General features: G+C 47.4%; 1 protein-coding gene across 2 annotated transcripts in view; it reads left to right on the top strand.

Annotated features, from left to right (window-relative positions):
• Window positions 1-25,082, top strand: part of nrg3a (neuregulin 3a) — a 96,461-nt gene that overhangs the window by 62,730 nt on the left and 8,649 nt on the right. For both annotated transcript variants that reach the window (XM_086122557.1, XM_086122556.1), the window contains exon 2: window positions 7,439-7,568. In XM_086122557.1, the coding sequence (XP_085978683.1) occupies window positions 7,439-7,568 (130 nt within the window). The remainder of the gene's footprint in view (window positions 1-7,438; window positions 7,569-25,082) is intronic.

Raw genomic sequence — 25,082 nt, 5'->3', positions numbered from 1 at the left:
CTTTTCTCTTTTTTTTTTTTCTTTTTTTTTCCCCTCCTCATCAGGACATAAGAGACTAGTGTCGGCGCCCACTGAGTCATTGAGCTAATTGAAGCATTATACACCTCCGACTTTCAACTTTGGATGACTTCTTCCTATTGGGATTAGCGGATTTGTCCGTGAAGCAACTCTGCCATTGGACCAGAGGAAATAAAACAGAAAGGCACAAAGTGAGCAGCTCTCCGCCGTCGAGCATGAACATCAAAAGTCGACTTTTGAGAAGCTTGGGGGGGGTCCAACAATGAGAGTAAGATAATTCATTTCCAAACCTTTTTTCCTTTTTTAAAAATGTAATTCTTTAAATACTTTTTTGTGAAACTGATAGCAATGTGCACAAATAACGCGCACGCACACACACACACACACACACACACACCTCCATTTCCCCCTCTTCCCCTCCCCAGTCCACGATCGACGTATTGGGCGCCCCTGGTCAAAAAGAGTTTAGCACTGGCAGAGTGCTTCATGTACATATCGAGTGCATATACTCAAATGTCAAAATACAGAAATGCATTTTACAACAAAAAAACAGTCCTACCAAAAGAAATCCAAACCAAAAAGTTCATCCATGCAATGCGCCCTGAATATGCGAGTCCAATTGTAACATTCTTTCGAGTGCCTATGTGCTGTAATCTATGTTGTAGGTTTCCACCCATGTGGGGTGTGTACATATAGCATGTACATACATGCTCTCACATGTTTTGTTTTTGTTTTTTTTTTGTCCACAATTGATCCAGAGCCGAATGGCGGAATCCCTCCCCGTTGTTTGGACTGCCCCACTTGATTTTCAAAGAGCGGACGTCTCTTAGGATACGTCTTGTTCACATGAAGGAATCTAGCAAATGCAGACGGGCGAGCCAGCGTGGCGGCTCATTATTTGGGTCAGCTGTGAAGAAAACGCAGTCGCTGCTGTGGGATAGCATCCATTTACACTTGCCTCCTCCCAAGGGGCCAACATCACGAGGCTGCCAGCTAACAATCCAGAAATGTACATGCTAATAATTCAGGTTGCGAAGGGGTGAGACATATTTGGGTTTTCCGGTAAATTTCCGTCGAAATTGAAGTCCTTGACTGCGGTGGATGTTGCTATTGGCCAACGAGAACGCAACCGTTTACTACCGGCAAAATTTTTCAACAGGGTCTCGCCGAGCTCGTCTGTAAAATTCCGGTTCGCGTAAATATGAGGGAGAGAAATGTCGGACGACTTGCTTTTTCATATCTGGAGACTAAATAAATGATTATTTTGCCATCAAAGGTGAGGTGTCACAAAAGACGGCCAAATCTTCGGCAAAGTTCATTTTCTCCGCTTTTTGGTCGGAAACCATAATTTTGGGTGAAACTGGCCCGTGTTGTACTGCTGATAATTTGAAAAACGGAGAAGCCCAATTTTTCATGATTTTTTTCCCCACAATATGCTCCAAAACAGCTGACAACATAATGACGTGTCCTTTAAAAAAAAAAAAAAGACTGGCGGTGATTTTGTTGAAAGGAGTGACCAGTAGTTGGCGACGTCACCTTGCAAACGATGACTCTCCACACAGCTGCAAAAGATGCATCTTTTGATGCGCGCGTTTGAGACACGGCTCCGGGCGAGCGATAAGACCTCGTCATGTTGCGCGGCGGAGCGCGGCAGGAAATATTCAATTAAATCTTATCTGATCTTCCCTCCTCTTTCGTGCGTGCGTGCGAGGGGCTAATACCGCTAAGAGACACTTGTTGATAACATCTCATATAACGAGCCTTTCAGATGCCGGCTGATTGTTACGAAGTATTGAACAAATTGTCGAATAAATCCAGGTTTGTACTTTGCCAGCCGCCAGTCATCCCATCGGAAGAACAAGACAAATTCTTTGCGCCTGTTTTGGGCTCCCGTTTTCCGAAAATATTATGACTTTATGTTTTTAAACTCTGCAATACTGTTGAGTATTCTTAAAAAGCAACGCATGTCTTTGTCAAACATATTTTGCCTGTTTTTTGGAAGGGCTGGAACAGATTAATTGCATTTCCATTCATTTCAATGGGGAAAGATGATTTGAGGTATGAGTTTTTTGAGCTGCAAACAAACTCGGATCTCGTGGCGCCACTGTAGTTGTGCAAGCAGTATTATTATTCTTCCAATGCGTAGAAATATACAACATTGGGGGGGGGGGGGGGGGGGGGGCAGGGGAAATGCTCCGAGCAAGATAGTCATTTTACTAGTGCGCTAATTTGTCTTCGGAGCGGAGATAAGCACACGGCGACGGCGCACAAATTGAGGTCAGCGAGCAAAAGAGAAAGAAAATGAGCTTTCGATTGGGCCACTTCTCACCCTCCCACCCGTTCATGTGGGTTTAGATGTATTTATTTCTTGTGGTTTTGCCTCCTCCGCAGCGCAACGTTAACCTCTGACAGAAGCGCGAATTAGCCAATCAAACGCACCAGAGCGGATTCGCCTCCCTGCCGCTTTCCTTTGCGTGCGATGTTTTTCCATGAGACGTTTCGAAAGGGGCTGTTTATGCATGAGGTGTTTACATGCAGCCGGAGGCCGCACCCGCGTCGCAATCGGCTTTGGATTCCCTGCAAACTCCGCCGCAGCCTTGCCGACACTCGACGCCCCCTGCTCATTTGGCACCTCATCTGGAGGTCATCGGAACCATTTGGTCAAATCGGGACCGGACGTATTTCGGTGTTTGTGTGTCGGGCGTGAGGCTGCGGGGTCACTTCGGCTGCCTGGCAAAAGTCACCTTTTGAATGATGGCGTCTTGTGGTACACGCGCTCATTATTTGGCTTCAGCGGTTATCGCATTCCGAGCGGCTCCTTGGGAAAAAAATGTCTCCTCTGATCTTCAAATGTTTGCGTTTGTAAATGCGATTTCCCCAGCCGAACTGCCGACGCCGGCCGATGCGGGGATGCGGTTTGCCGATGCCGACTCGGCATAAATGAAATAACGTAATTACGATCCGACATCAAACAGCCGCGGGCCAAGCGAGTGCGACGTGATGGAACTCGACGCGACTTTTCAACGGAGGCTCTTCCGTCTTCAAATGCAAACGCGCCGTCGCTCAATGGAGCAGCAGTTCTTCCTGCGGATGCAGATTCAGCACTGCGCCTTACAATAACTTAGATGTCTGGACACCTCGCAGTCCACACCCTCACTGTATCTATCTATCTTTCTATCCCATTAGAAAAAAGGTCAAATTAATCCTAAAACGATCAGGCCGACTTCCAGTTGCCCTTTCAATCGAGCGCTTTGTATCACGGCCGTCGAAAAGGTTGCGGGACTCGGTGGCAGCTCGTGTCCAAAATGATGCCGACGAGAGGATGACGTTGCCAAAATGGTTTTGGCGTCTTTTCCGAAATGGAAATGAGACAAAAACAATGGAAAATATGAACATTCATTCAGTTTGCACGCAAGCTTTGTCACACTGCAGGGCCAACAAAACGACACTCGCATTCACTTCAAGGGGACACCTGAGGGGGGCTTGTCATTGGCAAAAACAGGGATTGCTTACCTGCCTTATTATGGTTTGGGAATTTTCATTCGAGGGACTTGATTTAGTTTTTTAATGAATTTATGATTTTTTTTTTTTTTTTGCAGCTTAGTGTTTATTTGTGTCGTTTTGTTGGCGCTGGAGTGTGACAACGCTTGCGTGCGGACTGAATGAATGTTCTTATTTTCCATTGTTTCCATCTCATTTCCATTTCGGAAAAGACGCCAAAACCATTTTGGCAACGTCATCGCTCGTCGGAATCATTTTTGACACGAGCTGCCGCCGCGTCACGCGGACCGCAACCTTTTCGACGGCCCTGATACAAATGACGCCGTTGAAAGGGCAACTGGGGGGGGGGGGGGGGGGGTCGGCCTGATTATTCTTTTTCTGGGCGTGTTATTGTGGCAAGTTCAGAAGGCCTACCGACTACGACGGAAGTGACATTGCGCAATAGGACTAATTCAAAAGTGAAAAAAAACAAAACATAAAAATCGATAGTATATACGAAGGGGCGTGGCCTAACCAGTGAGGTCAGGATCTGGAGTCGAGACGCAGGGCTTCGCTGCACCTTTGTCGTTTGACCTCGAGTGAACCCGAACCGGTCCTTTGGGGCGGCGAGCGTCAAAGGTCGGCCGTTCGGTTGAGGGAAGAAGTCGGCTACCGCGCCGCTTACCCGATGATTGACAGCTCGGGTGTCGGCGCCCGAGCGGGCTTTGTCGGCCAACGTCGGCGGTAAATGCCGCTTCCTCGGCCGTCCCAAAAGTGTTGACGGAGACTCGAGTCGGCAGCTCCGCTCTCACTTGACAAGGGTGCAACTTCCCTTTTCTTCTTCCCGCTTGCTGCGCGAACACAACCGCATGGCGGCCGTCAAAAAAACACAAAAGCTTTGTCCGTCAAAGTCGCTAGCGTGGAGAAGAGCAGGGTGAACAAGCGCGCAGATCGCCAATGCGTCTCGGTGGCGTTGGCGCCGTCTGTTTCGCGACTCGTATCCGCTGCTTCCAATCCGAAGACATCCCGCTGCACGTGTTCTGATCCCACGTTTCTCAAAGCAAAAGAAGCCAGACGGGCGCGAGCGTGGCCGTTTTGGACAGGGGGGGGGGGGGGGGGGGGGGGGGGATTTTTCAAAACGCATGACTATCGAGTGTGCGGGGGTGTCGACGTCTTTGATCAATACGGATTTCTTTGGACTCAAAATTTCAGTCGTTTGCACAAATTTAGAAGTGCGCACTCTGCCGTCAAGAATCTTTCGAAAATCACCGCTTGGAACCAAAATAGCTGACTTGTGTGTCTGTTCAGGCATGACCTCTTCAGACTTTTTGGTGGGTCCACTCACGATTGACGCGTCTGCCACATCTCAGGCTGCAATATTATACCGGCGTCAGGGGCCGAATTAAAAAATAATAATCATAATTTTTTAAAAATCAAGAATATACAGGGGAAGGGTTCCTCCAAAAATCACGTCTTGGAACCAAAATGGCCGACATGTGTTTGTTTGGTTTTTTTTTGTTTTCAAGCACGGTTTCTTGAGATGATTTTTTTTTTGGTATCACACTTTGATCTGTTTTTTTTGTGTGTGTGTGTGTGTGTGTACGTGTCATGGAAATGTCTGCAAATGTGCCTTGATTTGGCTGTAAGGACGGTGCCTGCAGCGAGTTGACGTTCTCGTCTTTGAAACGGCACAGTGGCGTCCGGCCGCTCCAGGTTGCTGCCGTTTATTGAGCCAAGCCGCAGGGCGTCCACGCTAGTGCGTCGCAAAAGCTTTATGGGTCCAGCCGAGTGTGTGTGTGCGTGCCTGTGTGTGTGTGTGTGTGTGTGTGTGTGTCACTGCCAAGCATCTGCATTGCAGAGGCTGCTGTGGATTATCAGAGTGTGCCATCCCTTGGAGACCAGCACACTCAAATCCGCACGCTCGTGTCATCACACACACACAAACACACACACGAGTGCAGACCTCCTGGTCTACCTCAAGACGCCAACGGAGAAATAATGGCATGCTTTCACATGCCACGCTTGTATTTACTTTGACTTTTACTTTACCCAAAAGTATTGGGACGCCAGTGTCCACCTTGCTGATTTTTAAGGGCGAAATGTTGCATTTGTAACGGCTCGAGAAAAGAAATGTCATTAAAAAAAGTCAGAATGTTAGGATGGTTGCCCATGTCGTCTTGAGCATTTTGATATTTCAATGGTAAAATATTCACATCCACATGGAAAACTGTCCGGTGCAAGTGAAATCCGATCTTTTGAAAGGAAAAATATTGTTTTCTATCTTTTGTTTTGTTTTTTGTTTTTTTTTTTGTATGCGGCCTTTCCGAAACAAATTGTGCTCATGTTTGGACGGCAACGTATTTTTATTCGAAGCCGAACGTAGCCTTTTTTTTTTTCAACAAAATATCCGTTTTTAATGGCAGAATGTTGCATTTCAAGGAAAAAGTAGCTCATTCGTGCAGATCGAAGAAACGCAAAATGTTTTGGCATGTTTTCAGGCTTACGCTTGAATATTTAGGACAAAGTCGCCACTTGGATAATTGGCAAACTCCGAAGTCTGCGATTCTCACTTTTGCAATTCGGTGCCTTTGGATGCGCCGTGAAAGGCTTTTTAGTGCCAACTTGTTGAATTTGCCAATTTTTATGAATGTCTGACACGTATCGATGAACGTGATTGCCGAGCGCCTGGAAAGTCGGCCTTCCGGGCCTCGACTCGTGTGCTGCATGCGTTTCGTCTTCGGTGGACGACGTTGGCTTTGCAAATCACTTGCAAGGAAAATGTGTGACCGGAGATGAGAAAATGTGAAGCGCGACTGTATATTCTGTCCGCGGGCAGAGACGCGCACGCTTTCCCCGGGGAAGGCGAGGCCGCGTTGGTCCGCTCCCACGTCGTATCGATCCAGCCGTTGCCCTTTTTCCCCGTCAGTCTTCCCACTAAATTGGCCAGTTTTCCTGCTCGGTGACTGACGTGTGCCTGCGGGCCTTTCAAGGCGTCCAAAGCGTTGATCAAACGGAGCCCTTGCAGTCTCGACCGTGACGCGCCTGACGTTTGACGGCAGAGGCGCCGGTGTTTCCACGCCACCTGTGGGGTCCCAGACAAATAGGACTATAGAGCCCCCCCCCCCCCCCCCCCGTCCCCATTCCCCCTTCATATTTGTTCATGTCTCGAGGAAATCAAGACCTGGATGGCAGTGAATTTCTTGAATTTCAATGAAAAGTAGACAGAAGTGATGGTGGTTGGTCCCAGTGGCCCTTGTCCATCCCACTTTTCTCTGTTTCAACTGTTCACTGCTCAATGGGTCTTTAAAAAAAAAAAGCCAATGTATGTGGCGTGCATGTCTCATTTCCATATAACTAGATCAATATTTCTTTTTTTTTTTCCAAAATGGTTCTCAAGTAATATTTTATGCCAAAATGTCTCCAGCGTCACGTGTCACAAATGAAATGTTTTGGCGCTCAGGACGAAGCCACGCCTATGACTAGTTAAAAAAAAATGGTTCGATGCTGTCTTGGGGCGGAGGCACAATGTTGAAGTGATGGGAGCAGCTTCATTTCGTCAGGCTTTAGCCTTGTCTAACAGTAAAAAGGGTTTATCGCCATCTTGTGGCAGGCATAGTCAATTACAACATTTTTGGGGATGGACAAAAATGATGAAAATTCTCTTGAGCAATGGCAAGATTTGTTGGGGGGCGGGGGGAATTCCACCCTTCTCTTTCAGGACATTTCATTGTGGGCCACCGCTAGAAGATTTGCGCAACTTTTGTGGGCAAAAATTTTTGGCTATGATTATTGTAGTTTGCCGTCCAAACCTGACCTAAAATAGCACTTTTGCGCTTCGTTTCCCCCCCCCCCCCCCCCTTTCAGGTTCAAATGAAGGCCGCTTCCGATTGCGTGTGCTGACCGAAGGTGACTTTTGCGTATGTTTTTGTTTTGGTTTCAGCGTCTCCAACGATGCCGCCTTTGCACTCGGAGCATTTCAAGCCGTGTCACGACAAGGACTTGGCCTACTGCCTCAACGGTGGCGAATGCTTCGTCATCGAGACCCTCAGCGGACCTCACAAGCACTGCAAGTAAGGCCGCGCTGGCGCTTCGCTTGCAGCAAATAGAAAAAAAAGCCGATGATCCGCAAGGGGAAAGCCTTCGTGGGCGCGCACGTGAGATGGAAGCCGAAACACCGGAAGGCTGTGCGGCGAAATGGAGGTTGTGCCCATGTTATGGGTAGAGGTGGATCCCGCGGGGCCCCGCCCTCTGCACGCCCCCCCCCCCATGTTGCAGATTGAAAAGCCTTTGAAAGCCTTTCCCGATTGAACAAGTCCTTATGCGTGCGCCGAAAAAAGCGCCGTCAGCAAGCATGTAAGATGAAAGCTGTGTCAATTTTGAGATTTCTGCCGCGTCACCGTAAGACGATGCCCGCAGCGCGATGTCAATGTGAATTGAAAGCAGTGCAGACGGGGGACGAGCGGGACGCGTCACGGGCCATCCACAGTCTCTCCGTCAACATTGGGGACACGGATGCGATTGGCCCCATTTCGGCTCCGGGCTCCGCCGCCATGGCTCACAAACGAGGCAAAGAGGAGTCGATGGACCAAAATTAACTGATTAACTGACAGCTAACGGAATTATTGCGAGAAGGGATGTCGCAACTACGGCCCGGAGGCCATTTAGTGGCCCGCGGTAACGCAAGGGAAAAAAGAAAAAGTGAAAAATGACATTTGACCTGGGTCGCAAGGTTAGCTAAATGAGGCGAAGGTGGGCAGAGTGAGATAAAGTCGGGGCCCTCGTTACGAATACATTTGTTTACATGCCGTTGAACTTTTCTCGATATAAGAAGATACAAATAAAGCGTAGTTTGGACCCCGCTGTGCTCAATTGTCCCTCGGTGTGATTAAATGCAGAAGGTTGTTGTTTTTTTTTCTCGCCATCGTCCTGTGCTTGCATCTGTTACCATGGCGACAACCTCATCTTGAGGACGAGGCAGTACTCAAGAGACAGACGCATTTTCTTGGCTTTTGTGTCGCCATTATCAACCGGCATCTGTGTTAGCTGGTGGAGGAGGACGTTTGGGTTTGATTGACATCATTTACTTTGTCATGGAGGATTCTGTGTGTGTGTGTGTGTGTGTGTGTGTGTGTGTGTGTGTGTGTGTGTGTGTGTGTGTGTGTGTGTGTGTGTGTGTGTGTGTGTGTGTGTGTGTGTGTGTGTGTGTGTGTGTGTGTGTGTGTGTGTGTGTGTGAATATACATTCTCTCATGACTGCGAAAGAATATCATTGAAGTAGCCATTTTCTGTCAAGATCTCCTCAGTAGCGTAGCGGGTGGATTGGTCGCCACTGATTACGCCACTTCTACTGTTTGCACAACTTCCAGACAATTGCTGTCAGAGCGAAATAATTACACTTCAAAGCAACCCTTTTGTGAATTTTGAAGTGCCGCCAGCGAGAGGAAAAACAGCACAGGTAAAATAATAATAATAATAATAATAATAAATATAGAAACAAAAAGATAGCGGCAAGCGCTCAACACGGCTTTTAACACCGATCAATACATAATTGCGCAGCATCGGAGACAAGTTGAGACAAATCAGGTAGCGGCAAGCGAGATCAATGCAAAGGTTTAATAGGGAGAAATGCCGTTTGTGGCTTTATTTGGCACATAATTAATCATTTGGACTTGACGGGGCCAAACGAGCTTTTCAGCAGCCGTTTGCTGCCACGGCATTGCGCGACCACGTTATCTCAATTTTTGTTATTTTGTATTCCCCTCTCAAAAAGATATTTTAAAAAAATATTTGGGGAAAAAAAGGCAAGTTGCACTCTTATTAATGGTGCTAGTCTGCATTGTTGTTTTGCTGGCATGCAAACCGGGGAGTCTATTTCGATTGTGTGTGTATATTGCTTGCAAATGTCTTTTTTGAAGGGAATATCTGATGAAGTTGGACAAAATCTTTTTGATTCGTTGTGGAAGTTGGACTTCCACTTCCTCCTTGAGTTCAGCCGGAGAGTTTTGGAATGGGATGAATTAGAACGTTGCAGTGAGTGTTTGAAATAAAGTCTCAATCACTCACTCAGTAAAAAGCATGCAAAGTCATGCCACGCTGGCCACCAAATATATTTAGAAGTATATCAACATTTGCCTTTCGCTCAATAATCTCATTTTTCACCTCGCTGCGTCGCTAATTGTCTCCGCCGAGCCAAAGAACCAACAAATGCGCCGTTTTGGGGTTTTTTCTTTCTTTCTGGCTTTCTTACTCTATTTCTCCATTCCTCTTTGCCGCAATAAATTAGTTTTTATTTATTTTCTTCTTTCGCCTTTAAGCTTTCTGCCCCCGCAGGGAAACGGCGACCGAGCAGGTCAAGTTACCCAACGAGTCTCGGCTCGTTAACCTCCGATGAGTTGTTATGCGCGCGCTTGTACGTCGGTGTGCAAAAGGGAAATGGAATGTTATTTTATGCGTGGGGTCCGTTGTTAGAATTGCAGCACTGTTTCGGGAACATTCTTCCGAGGTTCCGAACGTACCTGAAAGTCTCTCGGTCGCCAACCCTGCAGTTTCTTCGAATGCAGTTGAACAGGAAGTCGGCCATTTTGCTCTCCAGCCAGCCATTTTTGATGAGATTCCCGGCATTTTACTTTGACGAGCTCCCGCTGTGGAAGTCGATAAATTTGAAAGTACTGTACACGTATGTTAAACATTCGTATGACGTGTGCGCAGGCTACGTGTGACATGCGCACAGATGTTGAGTGTTGTCATGGGGGATTGAATGTCATGTAATCAGGTCGCGTGTACATGAGCCAACACTTCTCGCTCTTGAATGAAGCTGCTAAATCTTTTCTCATTCTTGTTTTGCCGCCTGACCCCCCTCACCCCCCCCCCCCCCCCCGCTCGTTCCCGTATACGCGTCCACTTGATTCCCCTCCTCCTAATTTTTGCCATCTGTGCTGGGAGCGGCGTACTGAGGCGTCATCGTCTCTCCGGCGATAATGAAGCGAGGCCGATGTAGCGGCACGTTCGGGGGAGGCGGGAGCCAATGAAAGGGAAGCGTATCGACACAGCCGGGCACTCGGCACGCCCGTCCCGGCGGGCACTCGGAAAGGGAAGGCGAGAGAACGTCGGCAGTCCATCGTAACGCCACAATGACGCTTCCCACATCGCCGACGTGGAAAAAAAACTCCCGGGAACGAGCAGATGATACCGCCCCGCATTTCTATCCGATTAATCGATGGAATGTTAATCCGAAGAATCGATTTCCTTGGAATTCACAATGTCTCGTCAGCGGTCGGGCTATTAGTTCATTTGCTGCACTTTCAGTCCCGTCGCAATGTTGCGCTTACCTTCGCGAGCGACACCACAGGCTCCAAATATGAGGAACAGGGTTGCCGATTCGAATTTTCAAGACAGACCGCAGCGGAACCTCGATTTCGCCGATCCAGCGGATCACGAAATTCGTCCTTTCGTCTTGTCCACTCAAACGGCCCTTTTGAACACTCGCTGTCAAAGACCGCTTACACGTGTTTCCGCTTTCGGACTCTGTTGTTGCCGATACTTGTACTGTAATTCTTTCTTTCATCTCCTGCCCCCGCCCCCCCCCCCCACACACACACACACTTTAATATTAGCCAGAACGCATTGGCGTGAATGGGATTGATTGTTGCAACACCTCAATGGCGGCTGGATTGCCCTTGAATCAACGCAGACGATTGATTCCGCAGCAGGACGCCGAGATCAGAACAAGCTCTTCACCAGCTCGGCATCTTCACTCGCTCGCAATCGGCGTTGATAAGCGGTTGCTGTGGTAACCCTCAGAAGCATAGTCAAACGCCCCCCACCCCCACCCTTGAGAAGAACGGAATGACACCAATCCCCCGGTTACGTTCCAGACCAGTTTCAGACAAATTCCACAAAATAGCATCCCGGTCGTTCTGGTATTATTTCGATGAATCGGTTTGTCTGATCGTAAGGGAAGAAAATGCTCAGATTTGGCGCCGTCGACGGTACACGCGTCTGCCCTCCCGCGCGCGCCGTTGAACGCCGGGGCGCAGGTGTTTGGCAAGCGCAACGAGAGAAAAAGAAAAGGCGGAGCCTGCCAAGGAGTAACGTGAATGAAAGTCAGAGAGTAATTAGTCGGGCTGTGTCCGAGCGAGGGGAGCGTCAGGCCTCGGGGATGAAGAGTGATTACATGCGACTCGAAGGGTAATTGAATTCTGAAGAAGACCAAGAGGGGGCACGGGGGGTGTGGGGGGGGGGGGGCGGGGGAATTTATCAGCAGCCCGTATTCAAACACGTCGTGAAAAGATTCAATATGTTCAGCACACATCAAAAGAAAAAGGCCCTCATAGCCGTCGCCCGGCCGCTTCTCTCTCAACGTCGCCAGATAACGAGTCGCATAGCAGTACCGCACAATAGAAGCCGATTGTCGTTCTTTGCCAGTGCCATCAGTGGATTGCAGATGAAACAAACTTTGGATGAAAGTCATAATCATTCCAACAAAAAGAAATGACATCGCAAGCAGCTCTGATGGCAAGCTGCAATTGCAGACTGCTGACCGCTAACAATTCGGGGTGATGCACACGCCGCGATTTGATTTCATTCTTTCTGAAATACGTTTTGGGTGAAAGTGAAACTGATAGGATGCTTAGAACACAAAAATATTGACTATCAATAACGTGCACAAAGACACACAAATATATATATATATATATATATATATATATATATTAAACCCTTTATCAGTCTCGCAATGGACAAATTCCCGATCGGTTGATAATGATTATTCGGAAAAGCTCTAAAATTCGATGCTGAATGAATCGGTCCGTAATATTGGCAGCATGTAACTTAGTCTGCAGCGATTTTTTTGGAATCATTCAATCACAAAAAAAAGTAAAATTGCGCAAAAGTGCAACGTGTACCATGACAGCACGTCCACATCTGCCGACAAAGACGACACGAAGACTGATGTAGCAGTGAACTGCCCGTCACCTCCACAATCTCATGAGCTGACGCCCACGTCACTCACCAGACCACACGCACTCGTGCGTGCGCACACACACACACACACACACACACACTGTGCCGCATGGCGCATTTGACTGCGGAAATGAATCGGAAAAGCGAAGTGACGTGCCACAAAGGCCGTCCAGCGAGTGCCCGTATACATTGCGGGGGTTCACATTGTTGCGTGTCTTTTTATTTATCGGCGCCGTTGTCCTGCTTGCGGTGATGGAGTGCCGCATTAGCGCCGTGCGTCCCCAATGGCAGATTTAAGGCGGTATCGCTAAAGCTTTTATAGGCCAGTTAATCGCAGCTCAGTCCATACGACGTCCAAATGTGTAAATAGGACATTGATCTCCACAACTGCGCTCCCCCCTCCCCAACCCACATCCTCCCTCCCTCCCTCCCTCCACTCCATGCTCATTCCAAGCTCACCCTTCAATAAATATGACTAATGAATTAGTGATGAGAGGAAATTGGCTTAGAGAGGCAATACTGGAAGTAAAGACCAGAGCATCATCGCCTTCTTTCTTACCGAGCCGCATTAGCATCCCCGCGTTTGTCGAGGCTTTGTATGCACGGCGACCCAGAGCAGAGGGAACACCGACGAGTCATTGTTATCGTACGCTGTGCTTGCATGCTTTGCTGCTCCTTGCGTGTTACAATCGTTCGAAACCGCCGTGGCCTCCACGTCGGCGAGTCTCAGTGTGGTACGCAGGCTCCCTCCAGTGGTCCGTGAAAGAATCGCTGCCAAAGTGCCGTTTGCTCCTGTTGAACTTTGCGAGTCAAGACGTTTGTGTTGAAGCATTTCTTTGGGTACGTTTTTTTTGGGGGGATGCGTGAAAAGTTGAGGAACCTTTTGCTTATGTGGTCATTGCCATTAGCCCGTCAATGTCGTTTGGCATTCTGTGTTAGCATTAGGCTAGTGTACTGGATTCGACAAAATAACCGTACATGGTTTGGTTGAACATTATATAAACAAATGTAAAATGTGGACTTCTCTTTTCTTGATGTGTGAGCTTTACAGTGAATTCATTTATCCAAATGCAATACAATGTTTGTAACGACAAACGGAGCTCAAAACATCGGATATTGTCATCTACAGGGTGACGGAGTTTACCGGTGACGAAAGGAAGGGCTTTCAACTCTTTTGCCGAATGTGGGAGTCAATTGCTGGAATGTCTGACTGTTGGGACAAATTTCTTTTTGTTGTTGTCGTTCTCATTGACAAAAGAAATTATGTTGTGGAAATGTGGGTTGTTTTGTTTTTTTTTTTTTTGTCTTCTGTGTCTTAAACCAAGCAAGATTTTTTTTAATTTGAATGCAAATACCCGATTATTCGATTCAAATTTTCAGCAGGATATACGCCTCCCCAAATATTTGATAGCTGCAGCCCTCCTCTGACACCTTCGTTAGCGTCACTGGTTGGTTGCCGAGCGTAATTGCGGCCTGCGTTGAGCCAAGGAGCTCTGCCACACGCAGAATATGCATCTTGCCCTGAAACATATTCCCGTGTGATAAGGCCGAGCTCGCGAGAGTTGAAGGGAAAAGAAGAACAGAAGAGTTTTCTCTTTTTTTCAGGCGCTAGATTCTCATTCTTAGGAGCTAGCTTGTGTATATTGTATGCAAATGACCGGTCTCTGTGTGCCGAGGCTGATTAGAAGAGTTTAATTGAATCGGTGCAAGATGCCAGGCATCCATTTATGCCGCAGTGCACCGATCGATGTCGCCTGTTCAATATGCCCTTCATCATTCCACTCACTTTCTGTTTGTTTTTTTTAGGGTGGGGGTTCAAATATATTTTTTTGTTTGTTTGGTTGGTTGTTTTTTTTGTTTTGTTCTTTTTGCCTCGTGCCACTAAATTCCTCTTGTCAAGCGTGTTTGTGGAGCTTTTGTGTCACTGCTGCAGACTTTTGTATGCTGAGATTTTCCCTTGCCCTCTCGCTGTTTGTTTCCGTTCTCACGACATTGAACTCACTCGCCGCCAGTCTTCTGCGTCATTTGGAATCAAACCGCTTTCTGCCACCGACCAATGTTTTCGTCAAGTGAGGTTTCTCAACAATTAGGTGAGGAATGGGCTGTCGCCCCGCTTGCCTGGTTTGTCAACTAATTTAATGACGAACAGACACTAGTACATGCCGGCGCTATCTCGCTTTAGTTTTCTGCACAGCTTTTGAGTGGAAGATAAAGATTAGGTGGTGAATCTCGCCTTGTCAGGCCAATCATGAGGGAGAGAAACGCCAACATGCTCAAAGTGAGACAATTTTAGGCACCTGGCACTCAATCGGAATGTATAGCAGAAAGAAGATGTGTCGCGGATTGTCATAGAAAGTGTGTGCCCCGATTGTGAGAAAAGATGACACAATTCAGGTCATGAATGACGAAAGCCATGGAAAAAGCCACTGATGCCGTTTCTTAGGCTAGGTTCGCTGTTCTGCTCTTTCTTTTCACAAAATGTTTGTTTTCTCTGCTTTTGGGTCAGAAACGTGTGTTTTTGGTTAACTCACCCCTTGTTCTACTGCTGATTAATGAAGAGCGGAGAAAAGCTCGAAATTTTGGGGTTTTGTTCATCTGTTGAAAGAAGAGAAAATACTCTCTTTTGGTAGCTTCTGTGTATGATATGCTAGAAAGATCAGTCAAAATACTCGGGAAACCTCAGGCACTCAGTGAGTTAAACGGCCTTTTCAGCCTCCGCTGCCTCGCCTCCAATATTTCCATTTTTTTTTCATCACGGGGACGCCCACCATCATGTGCGCCCGCCATCCTCTTTTCTTCGCGTTAGCTTCAAATCACACTTTTTATTTGCCTCTCGCTTCCGGAGCCCACCCCGATCCACCTCACTCGCTCCGGCATACGCTTTGTTGTTTAAACTCTCATCAGTGAGGAAACCCGTTAACGATTCCCGCTTAACGACAAGCGCATGCAAATGGAACGATTCTGATAAAAAGTGCGCCTGTGTGTGTGCATCTTTACTGTCAAAGACGTCTTTGATAGCGGCAAACATTAGCAGTCCAATGGCGCCAGCCAGGAAGCCGAAAAAGCTCTTTGACGTCGGCAGAAACTTCCGGGCTCGCAGGTGGACGCGTGCCACAGAGAGGCTCAACTTGGAAGCCAAATGTTTTGTTAAACACACTTGGAATGCTTTGGGAAAGATTCCATGGCGGTGTTTCTCAAACTGGGATCGAGAGACCGGGTCTTGTGAGTCTAATCGTCTGAAACCCCGCCAAAATGTTTAAAAATATGTGATGTGGAGTATTTCTGTGGAAATGAATGGGAAAAATGTTCAGGGGAAGTCGAAAAAGAAACATCACGATTTCTTTTGAATGATGTCATTGTCATTTGCTTCGTCTATAAGTGAAGCTGAGGTGAAAGTTTGATTAAAGTGGGTCATCGGATCACATTGTTACCTTGAGATACTGGTGCCTCGACTTTCCCTTGATGCGGAAGGACAATATCAGATGGTGGCGCTAAAGCAGCATGACGCAAGTTTGCCAACCACCGATAAACACCACAGAAGAAGAAGAACAAGGCGTGGCACTCCATTAGGTACTGTGTGTTTTTCTGTTAAGTGAATACTGTTCTCCTTCTTTTCTCGGAAAACAAATAGGGGCCTTTTGCCATTCAGTTCACTGGAGAAAGATGGTTTGAGTGAATTCGACTGGCATCTCAAAGCACCACTGCATTGCAAAATAGATTGCATTTTTAATTTCCAGGCCAGATTGAATCTCCTAGCCTGCTTCTACGAAATGGCAGCCCCCATGCTGAGTGGGGGCTACCATTTCTTCCCGCATCCATGTGAGAAGCCCGTATCCGCAACGCCCCCATTCACACCCCCCCACCTGACCTCACCTGACCTGGCCTACCCGCTGCCCGCCTCTCTGATTAGTGCGATCTTCCCCAGCCTCCTGACGCCTTTGACCCTGAGGAGCTCGGCGCATGATACTTTTCGAGCGCTGCATGAATCAAATGTCAGCAGGCTGACCCGTCCAGAACCTTCGTTGGGGGGGGGGGGGGTTGTCTACAACCCACCCGATTAAATCCGATGAGGTGTGCAAAGATGATGAGCAATGATGCAGTTGCGGCAGGAGGGAGATCAAGGTCAAGCAAAGCTGTTGGCTGCATTTTCGAAGTCGTGGTGTGGAACCTGTAGACAGACACTACTTACTCAAAGTTGGATGTGGCCATTGCTAGAAGTGGCTAAAACACAAACCGAGCCTCTGGACAGAAGCACGGTGCCAAATGCGGGAACTTTTTTTTTTTTTTTTTTAATTGGGTTGTCTGCTAGAATGTGGCTACTGCGAGGGTAACAAACGAGTCCATCTGACAGTGGCTAAAACACAAATGAAGGCTACAAGCTGTGTACCGGATGCTAAATTGTGGCTAAAAACAAACAGGGTTATCTGCTCCAATCTGGCTAATGTTGGGATACCAGGTGTGCCGTAAGACCACGTACGGGAAAGAATTGTTAGAATATGGCTAACGCTAGGCTAACAAGCTGGCCCACCTTAGTGTTCACGATTCCAATCCTGACATGATTCCAATATTTCAAATGCACTAGAATGCTTCCCTAACGTGTTAGTTTGTCTAACTGGCAGCTTTCCGTCTTTCTCTTAACGCCATCAAACGTTTTAACACCACCACGTTATCATGTGGCAGCAGCGGTAAGCGATCCGCCTATTCACTTGTGTACCGGTCGGCCTCTGTCATCATTTAGACTGTAATTAGCCTCATTTGCATATTCGCGTCCGTGTCTGCGTGTTTCTGTTCTGTGTGGCGAACTGCTAGCAGGCAGACATTAGTCACACATGGCGGCCTGCGGCGTCACTTTGTGTGACTGAGTGCGGCGTTAGCACACCTAGCAGAGACGCAAACGCACACCAATACACACACCCGACGGAAACGGCGAAGCCACACGTGCATATGCCTTCACTGAGCACTTTGTCACAAATACACGGCTAATGGCATCGGCTAGCTCAATTAACCGAAACTCAGACTTGAGTCATATTTCAAGGAACGTGTGAGGTGAAGAGAGGGACCTCCCTGACAGGAACAATAACATAATGGCTGGAGACGTCAACAAAATGCAACACCGCATAACTCCGGCGAGCTAGCTAGTTAGCATTTCGAATTCTTTGTGTCACAGAGAGAGAGTATAAAATGAGTGTGGGTGCCCAAACAAGAAAGAAACCAAAAACTTACCCCCTCACACAGGATTTTATTTTGTTTTGTCGTCGTTTGTTGATCTGTCAAGCTACCGGGGAAATGTTGAACAGTCCTTTCACACACTGTTGATCAATATTATGACGCCGGCTTCCCTCCGAAAAGGGAGATGAGAAAAGGAAACGAAAAGGAACTAAAATCACAGTTGGATGCACAGCAGTGCTGACTTCAAATAGAAAGGCGGCCGCTGTAAGGCCTCTTTCCGAGTGAGTTGCCATTCAGTACAAATCATTAGCGTAGCTTTCGTGCCATAAAGGTGAACCGATATTGTGTCGATCAGGATACTGGGCTGTATCCTGTCTATGTTCTGTTGGCAAAAGCAAGGAAAGTGTCAAGCAAAAGGGAGCATTACAATCTGACTCCCCGAAAAGAGGAAACAAATACACGTGCTTATTTTAGCATAACGACGTCGCCATTCTCGAATCAGCTTGATTCCAGGGATGAGAAATCTCGGTGAGATTGCGCCATTATCGGATTGATCGATGACAGGGAGTAGCGCAGCTCGGCGACGCTTCCTAATTCAGCTCACGGAAGAGAGCGCAAGCGGCGAGGACGCTCCGACGGGGAAATCCACGTGACAGATTTGTGTCAAGAAATGCAAAGCGGAGCTGAATATTCATGCCGCCAAATTGACGACGACTCGCATGATTGCGCCTCGGGACGCTTGCGGGCACATTTTCCACACACCTGCGAGGCGGCGAGATCGGTCACGGATCGAGCAGAGACGTGACCCGGATGATATTTGATTGCGAGTTGCGATGGCGGTGATTCGAATCGTAACTCGAGTGATTAATGTCGCGATTCGTAGGGATCATTTTGGAACGTACAGTCATTGGAGTGAATTCTGTCTTATACTGCAATGGAAGTGTTTGATATTTGGGATGACTAATATTTTGTCCACCTTGTAATTGGAATGAATCGCATGGCGTTGGGATTGGAGTCAATCGTGTCCTAGTGTAACTGGAGCGAATGCCACTGGCGAGTCTCACCAGGTTGGGAGTCTCTTTCCGCATATCGTGAACGTGCCCTGATGGAAATTTCGGCCTCGCCGATGGACTTGCGCATTCTAAACTATTTGCGATTACACTTTAAATCATTGGAGAACTGTTGTACTTTTAAGAGCCAATGAAATATTCAAACAGGTTAATGCGAGGGCTCTTGTTCGTGTAAAATATTGTTTGGATCAAGAGTTTACGCATCGTCTCCGCTGAATTATAAATGAAGAGGGAACAACTCGGCGTCGAGAGTGAAAACTTTGAATTCAAGGAGTCAGACGGTAACTATGCTTGTTTGTGTTGTATTGTTGTTGTTGCTGCTGTTTGGCCAATGTCAAAGGTGAAGGTAAAAGGCCATATTGCGAGTTCTTTTAGAGCAGGTTGACAGATTTGTTTTTTATCCCGAACCACGGAATATTGTGCTTTTTCTTGATTTCAAAACGTAACAAGACAAATTGCCTTGGTGCTAGGGGCTGAAACGGATAAATGGTCTTTCAGTTCATTTTACTAGAGAATTTTTTTTTTTTTTTTTTAACAGCTAAGTGGAGTTCCAAGTTTGGTCACAGAACTAGTTCAAGCCGCGCAGTAGCTGGTGCCCGTCAATTTCCCATCATATGCCATTTGACAAACACTCCAGACTCTGTCCTGCTGTTAAATATTCATCACGTGATCAGAGTTCACTTCCTGTCCTTAGCCACCGTGGAGCCACCATCATCACAACGGCGAGAGAGCAGCTTCCAGTCGGGGACGAGAGTCCGCCCGCGGGGAACGCGACAGGCGTGACCTCGTTGCGCAGAACCTTCACCTTGTCTCCGCCGAGCACTAAATATTCCCGGGCTGTGTTGAAGGCCAAGCGGGCCAGACGAGATGCGAGCGGCCAAGCATGACAATGATCTCCGCGCTCACACACATACGCACGCGCTAGTCGCCATCATCACGCTCAGAAATTTAAGTGAGTAGCACATGCGAACAGTTTTCACGGCATCACAAAAAGGCGTTTTTACTTGACGACAACAACCCAAAAATTGTAACATAAAGGGGGAACATTATTAACTTGGTCTCAAAAAACACGGAGGGAAAAAAAACTGACCTTCGACATTTGGATGTGTGCCACCTGAATACAAATATTAACATATTCAGTAAAAGTGGCGTTTATGTTCACAAAATGTGACTAATGAAGCTCAAACTGAAATTGAGGTCAAAAATACAGAAACTCGTGGCGAATGAAAATCTAACAAGAGAGGCGGTCACAGTTAGCCGAAAGCTAAAGACCAACAGTTAGCATGGCCAATATTTCAAATAGGGCTATTGACCACCTTGGGGCTGGTGCGAACCTAACTTGTAAAAAAGCACAAGCCAACCGTAAAGCTACAGACATTCACAAAAGGCTAACATATTGATCATATTTCAAATAGGAATTAACTGCCAGAATCAAGCTAGGATAGACGACCAGATGCTATCTCTGCTAAGAGTGTCTAAAAAGGCTCCGTGCTAACGTGGCGAAATTTGGCAACATTAGCTGTCGATACAGTATACCGGTAAAAACACCATTGCAGGACCTCACAGGTGGCCAACGCTCAGTGCCGGCACTACCGCCATGGCGCCGTCCTGGCTCCTCAGACGAGATTAATCCACTTTCATGCTGATGTGTCCAAAGCCCCGTTCGCCGCCTCTGCTTTGCTAATAACTTACGTTGCCAATTAATCTCCTCATTAGTCAGTGGTTTGTGCTCCAGCTACATGCTAACTCTCCCGCTCGCAGACGACGGCTGGAGATTATCTACCCTACCTCCGAAAAACTCTCGGTTTCCGCTCAAAGAAACATGATTCCTTTTTACAGTTGTCGCTCATACTCGGACATCAAACCCCCCGAAATTGCTAATGAGGGCAAATAGGTGGCTGAATACCACTCGTCAAAATGGTTGGACCAACAATGACATCATCCTACCCGAACCAGGACCTCGCTGGCTAACATGCCTACAAGCTTTGGAAACCAAAAAGACCTCAGTCTTTCCTAAATCAACTTGGTCACGCGCTAATACGCACATGACGCCCATTTACACAAATCATCTGAAGTCATCAATGTCGGGAGCTCCGGCCTCACGCCGATCCAACACGGGAGCACAATAATCTGGATGTTAATCCTCCGTGTCGCGTGTCGATAGCAACCATCGGGCCGCGCAAAGATTTCCTGCCTCGGTGTCGGACGAGCGAGACTAACCAGATTAGGCCATTGTTTAATTAAAGTGTTAACACGCATTCCCGCCAACCTCCTTTCCCCAAATTTTTTACATCCAAAGTGCACTAATCTCCCGCGGTCGCCTGCGGCAGCTAGCTCGTTAGCGTGCGCGGAAGGAAGAAGTGGATGATGTTGATCCTGCATGTCCCATTAACGAGACAATTAAGATCTTGTCAGCAGAGTCGAAGTCATTCTGGGGTTACGTTTACTTTTCGCTTCAAAGGGCTAACACTGCTAAGCTAATGGAGTCAAACGAGCTGAACGGGACTCCAATGAAATTTGAAGCTCGTACACATCATGGCAAAGTTTGATGACTCTTGATAGACCCCACGGATTCTCGTGAGAATCGAACCCCTCCCCAGCAGCCAATTTGACTTCGTAACAATAACTTTGCTTCACATGCTTATGATGAGAAGGCCCGTAAAAAACTTCTTTTTTTTTTTAAATGCGGGAACAGTGCCTGAAAAGACGCAGGAAGTCTGCTGATTTGTTTGGTCATGATAATTTTACGTTGACCTTTCTAACTCATTTAAATATTCAACGACCCAAGCCAGTTGCACTGAGCAACATGAAAGGTTTATCATGAGGTGACCCAGAAAAAAAGTCTCCAAAAATCATGCCAGAAAAGACACAGGAAGCCTGCCGTCTTCGTCTCCTATTGGCTGTTCAGGCAAATTTAAAAATTCAACCCCCGAAGCAAAGTTGCAGAGCAACATGAAATTTTGTACAGATGCTTATCATGAGCAGACCCGCAAAAAAAAAAAAAAAAAAAAAGTCTGAAGGCACCATGGATGAAAAGACACCGGAGGTCTACCATTTTGTATGAATCCGTCATTCGAGCTGCTTTTTGGCCATTCACACTTGATGATTCAGCCCCCAAAGCCAGTACGGAGTCGCAACATGAAATGCGGTCCGCATGTCTACAAAGAGCAAACCCACCGAAAGTGTCTCGAGAAGCCACACCTGAAAAGTCACAAGAGGTCGGCCGTTTTGCTTTCAGGTGGCCATTTTAGGGTTATTTTCTCCATTGGCAGGAGTCCTTCGTGTCGACAAACAGCTCAAGATTTGCTCGCAAATGTGAAGCACTTCCACAAGACGGATGGACGTTTGAGATTTTTGCTGTGCGTGGCCATAACATTTCAAAATAACTCCTTCTTGGAGGAGGGCGAATGTACGCCAGATCTCATTCATCACCGCTGCTCTCAGCTTTCATTTTGTTGCACTTTAGTCCACAGTTTGTCCTTGGCAGAGAGCACGGTACCCACTCAGCGGCCGTCTCGCTTCGGTCTTTGGTGTCGGGCAAAGCTTGGTGTCAAACTCCCAAATGCTCAAGTTTCCACCCGCGCTTTCTGGCCTCGGCAAAGGTAATGAAGTGGAAATGAGATGTTGGTCCACATCGTTGTCCATCTTCGGAATGTTTCTCACAGCTCAACCAGATCGATTCATCAGGCGTTTGATGTCCTTTTTGGAAGGTTACTTCGATTTATTGCAATTGCAAGCGTGTGCGCGCGCGTGTGTGTGTGTGCACGTGACTGTGTGTGTGTGTGTGTGTGTGTGTGTGTGTGTGTGTGTGTGTGTGTGTGTGTGTGTGCGCGCGTGCCTGCGTGTGTTACATAAAGCCTCACCTCAACGTGTTTGCCAAGCAGCACGTGAGTGTGACCTGGCTCTGTAGATGATGTTACATAACACACACACACACACACACACACACACACACGCACACACATACACCGACATGCTGACAAACACACATTGGTGCATAGGCTTGGACACACAAAGTCATATGTTGATGAACACAGAAACCGGCGCACACACGCACACACACACACACACACACACAGCATCAGCAGCAGCAGCAGGAGCACGTGTTTACATCTTTGAAGTTTGTGCAGCGAGTGCATGTGTGCGCTCGCTTGTAATGAGATTTAAAAATAAAAACAAATGTTTGAGGCTCGCCGCACTGAATTGTGGGATTTTCAGCACAGAATCTCCGAGCGGCGCGTAACGAACGTCGGCGCCGATGTCATCGCCGACCTCAACGGAGCGCCCGTACGCATTTCATCGACCACACGCGGGGAAAACGGCCCTTCATTTCAATACTTTCAATACCGAAACCAGTTTGAGTTTGCGACATGAAATTTGCTCGCCGTGTCTTTCACGAGACCCACCCAAAAACATTCCATATTTTTTGTGTGCTTGAGTGGACACTTTTGGCCTTGGTGGAGGTCTTCGTTCATCTTGATGCCTTTCTAACTTGACTTGAGCAGCTTTGAGTACCGAATGCGCCTGTCAGATGACCCAATCAGACATTTGAAAAGATTTGGCCTCCAAATCAGCCCGACGTGCTAACCGCTCGGCGACGTGCCGTCTGGACATGCCTGGGAAAGCGCTTGCGCGCTCCAATCTCAACTGCCAAGTTGATGTGGGCCTCCCATTTTTAATCACTTTTGAGGTACAAATTGAGAGGGGAGCCGCACGTCGGCCACCCGTGTCTTAGCCAGCAATCGCACGTGTCCCCCCCCCCCGACCCCCGATACCTCCCACGCATACTTTTCACGCACACGCGTGTGACGGCGACCGCGCCGAGGGACGCCGAGTGCGGCGATCGCCATGGAGATGGCACGGAGGTGGCAGCCGCCTTTAATTGCCCCGCGGGGACTTTTGATGCAAAAGAAGATGAGACAATATGAAAGGGAAAAAGCCCCCCCCCCCCGCCCCCGAAGACGCTGCAAATAATTTGCCGTGAAGGGGAGTGAAAATAATAACAAACGGAGGCCAAAGAGGACATCCAAGCGCCAGGAAGAGCGTTCGTTTGTTTCACTCAATGTCAAAGCCGTCGTACAAAACGCGCGCATGCTCGGCCGAAAGAAATCCCGCAGCGGACGTCAAATGCGACCTTGATGGATGATTGATGGCACACGTGCGAGGGGAAGCTTTATGAAAAAGCAACTTGCATAAAATCTTCGAGCTGGCATCATAAAAGGGGTGAAAAGAAAGAGGAGGCCGCAACCGAGGCCTTTGAAAGTTCGTTTGTTGGGGCCAAAAAGCAGAAGTGAAAGATTTTGCAAAATCCCGAATGAAACGTGCCACGGTTGTTTTTCCGCAAATGGAATGAATGAAGAAATGACCGAATGAACGAAATGTGCTTCGCTGTTTTGCTCAAATGAGCCGCCGTCGCCCTCAGTCGAATCCGTCGTCTGCTGCTTTTTTTTTTGGAACCCGCTCGCAGACTAAAAAGTCTTCCCTGCAATCATTCATAATTCATAGCAGCATATTTTCAGGCCGACTTTTAGCCGCTTGCCGGCATGTCACAGGCAATAGAGAATTGGCCTGAAGGTGCTAATGCTAATGCTAATTGAGGACGTTTTGGGGGGCATCATTTTGCTGAATAAAATCACAATAATTGCTATTTTTTTCATTTGTTTTATTTCAAAGTACTATGTCTTGGACGTATTATGCCTAAAAAAATCGATTTGAAAACCTCATTGCGTTTTCATTTTGTACTTTTGAAACTGACACTTTTGTTTGTCCAAATAATCGCAATTTTTTTTTTTTTGATTCAAACTGGCAGTGTTGATGACCTGAAAGTTGAGGCAGGCCCATTTTTTTTTTTTTGGGGCGGGGGGCGTGAATTTTGTGAGCACATGTGAATAATTGACGAATCCCTTTGCTCTCTTGAAAGCCTTGCGAGACAGACGCCCGCGTTGGCCAACATGTTTTATTCATCAAGTCCGCCAGTTCAACGCCGCAGCCGAAAACTGCCTCGTAACAATTTGAGCGCTCCAAAGTTCGAGAAACGTAAAGCGCATCGCGTTCTCGCTATGTGAGCTCCCTCTAGTGGTCCTGACATGAATGGCTGAATTCCACATTCAAATCGCTCATCAAGTTCGATGTCACGATCACAATTTTTTGGGAGATTTAGTTTTGTGTTGTAATGCCGCTTATATGGTGATGATGTTAGAACAAAAAAAAATGGAATGACTTCCTCCTGAAGTGCATTTAAGTACATTTGTGACTATGTTGAGAAAAGGCAAATTCATTGTTACAGAAATGTGATCGTGCTGGAGCCGTCGAGGGCATGGAAAAGGAAAAATATTTGTTGTGGAAGCTCCTCTTTTCTCTTCCTCCTCTTTCTCTTTCTCCCCAT

This window comes from Hippocampus guttulatus, chromosome 10 (genome assembly GCF_054856545.1).
Source record: "Hippocampus guttulatus isolate MCC_2025c chromosome 10, RoL_Hgut_1.0, whole genome shotgun sequence".
NCBI lineage: Eukaryota > Metazoa > Chordata > Actinopteri > Syngnathiformes > Syngnathidae > Hippocampus > Hippocampus guttulatus.
Note: the sequence above shows the minus strand (reverse complement) of the source record. Positions and strands in the feature narration are given on the sequence as shown.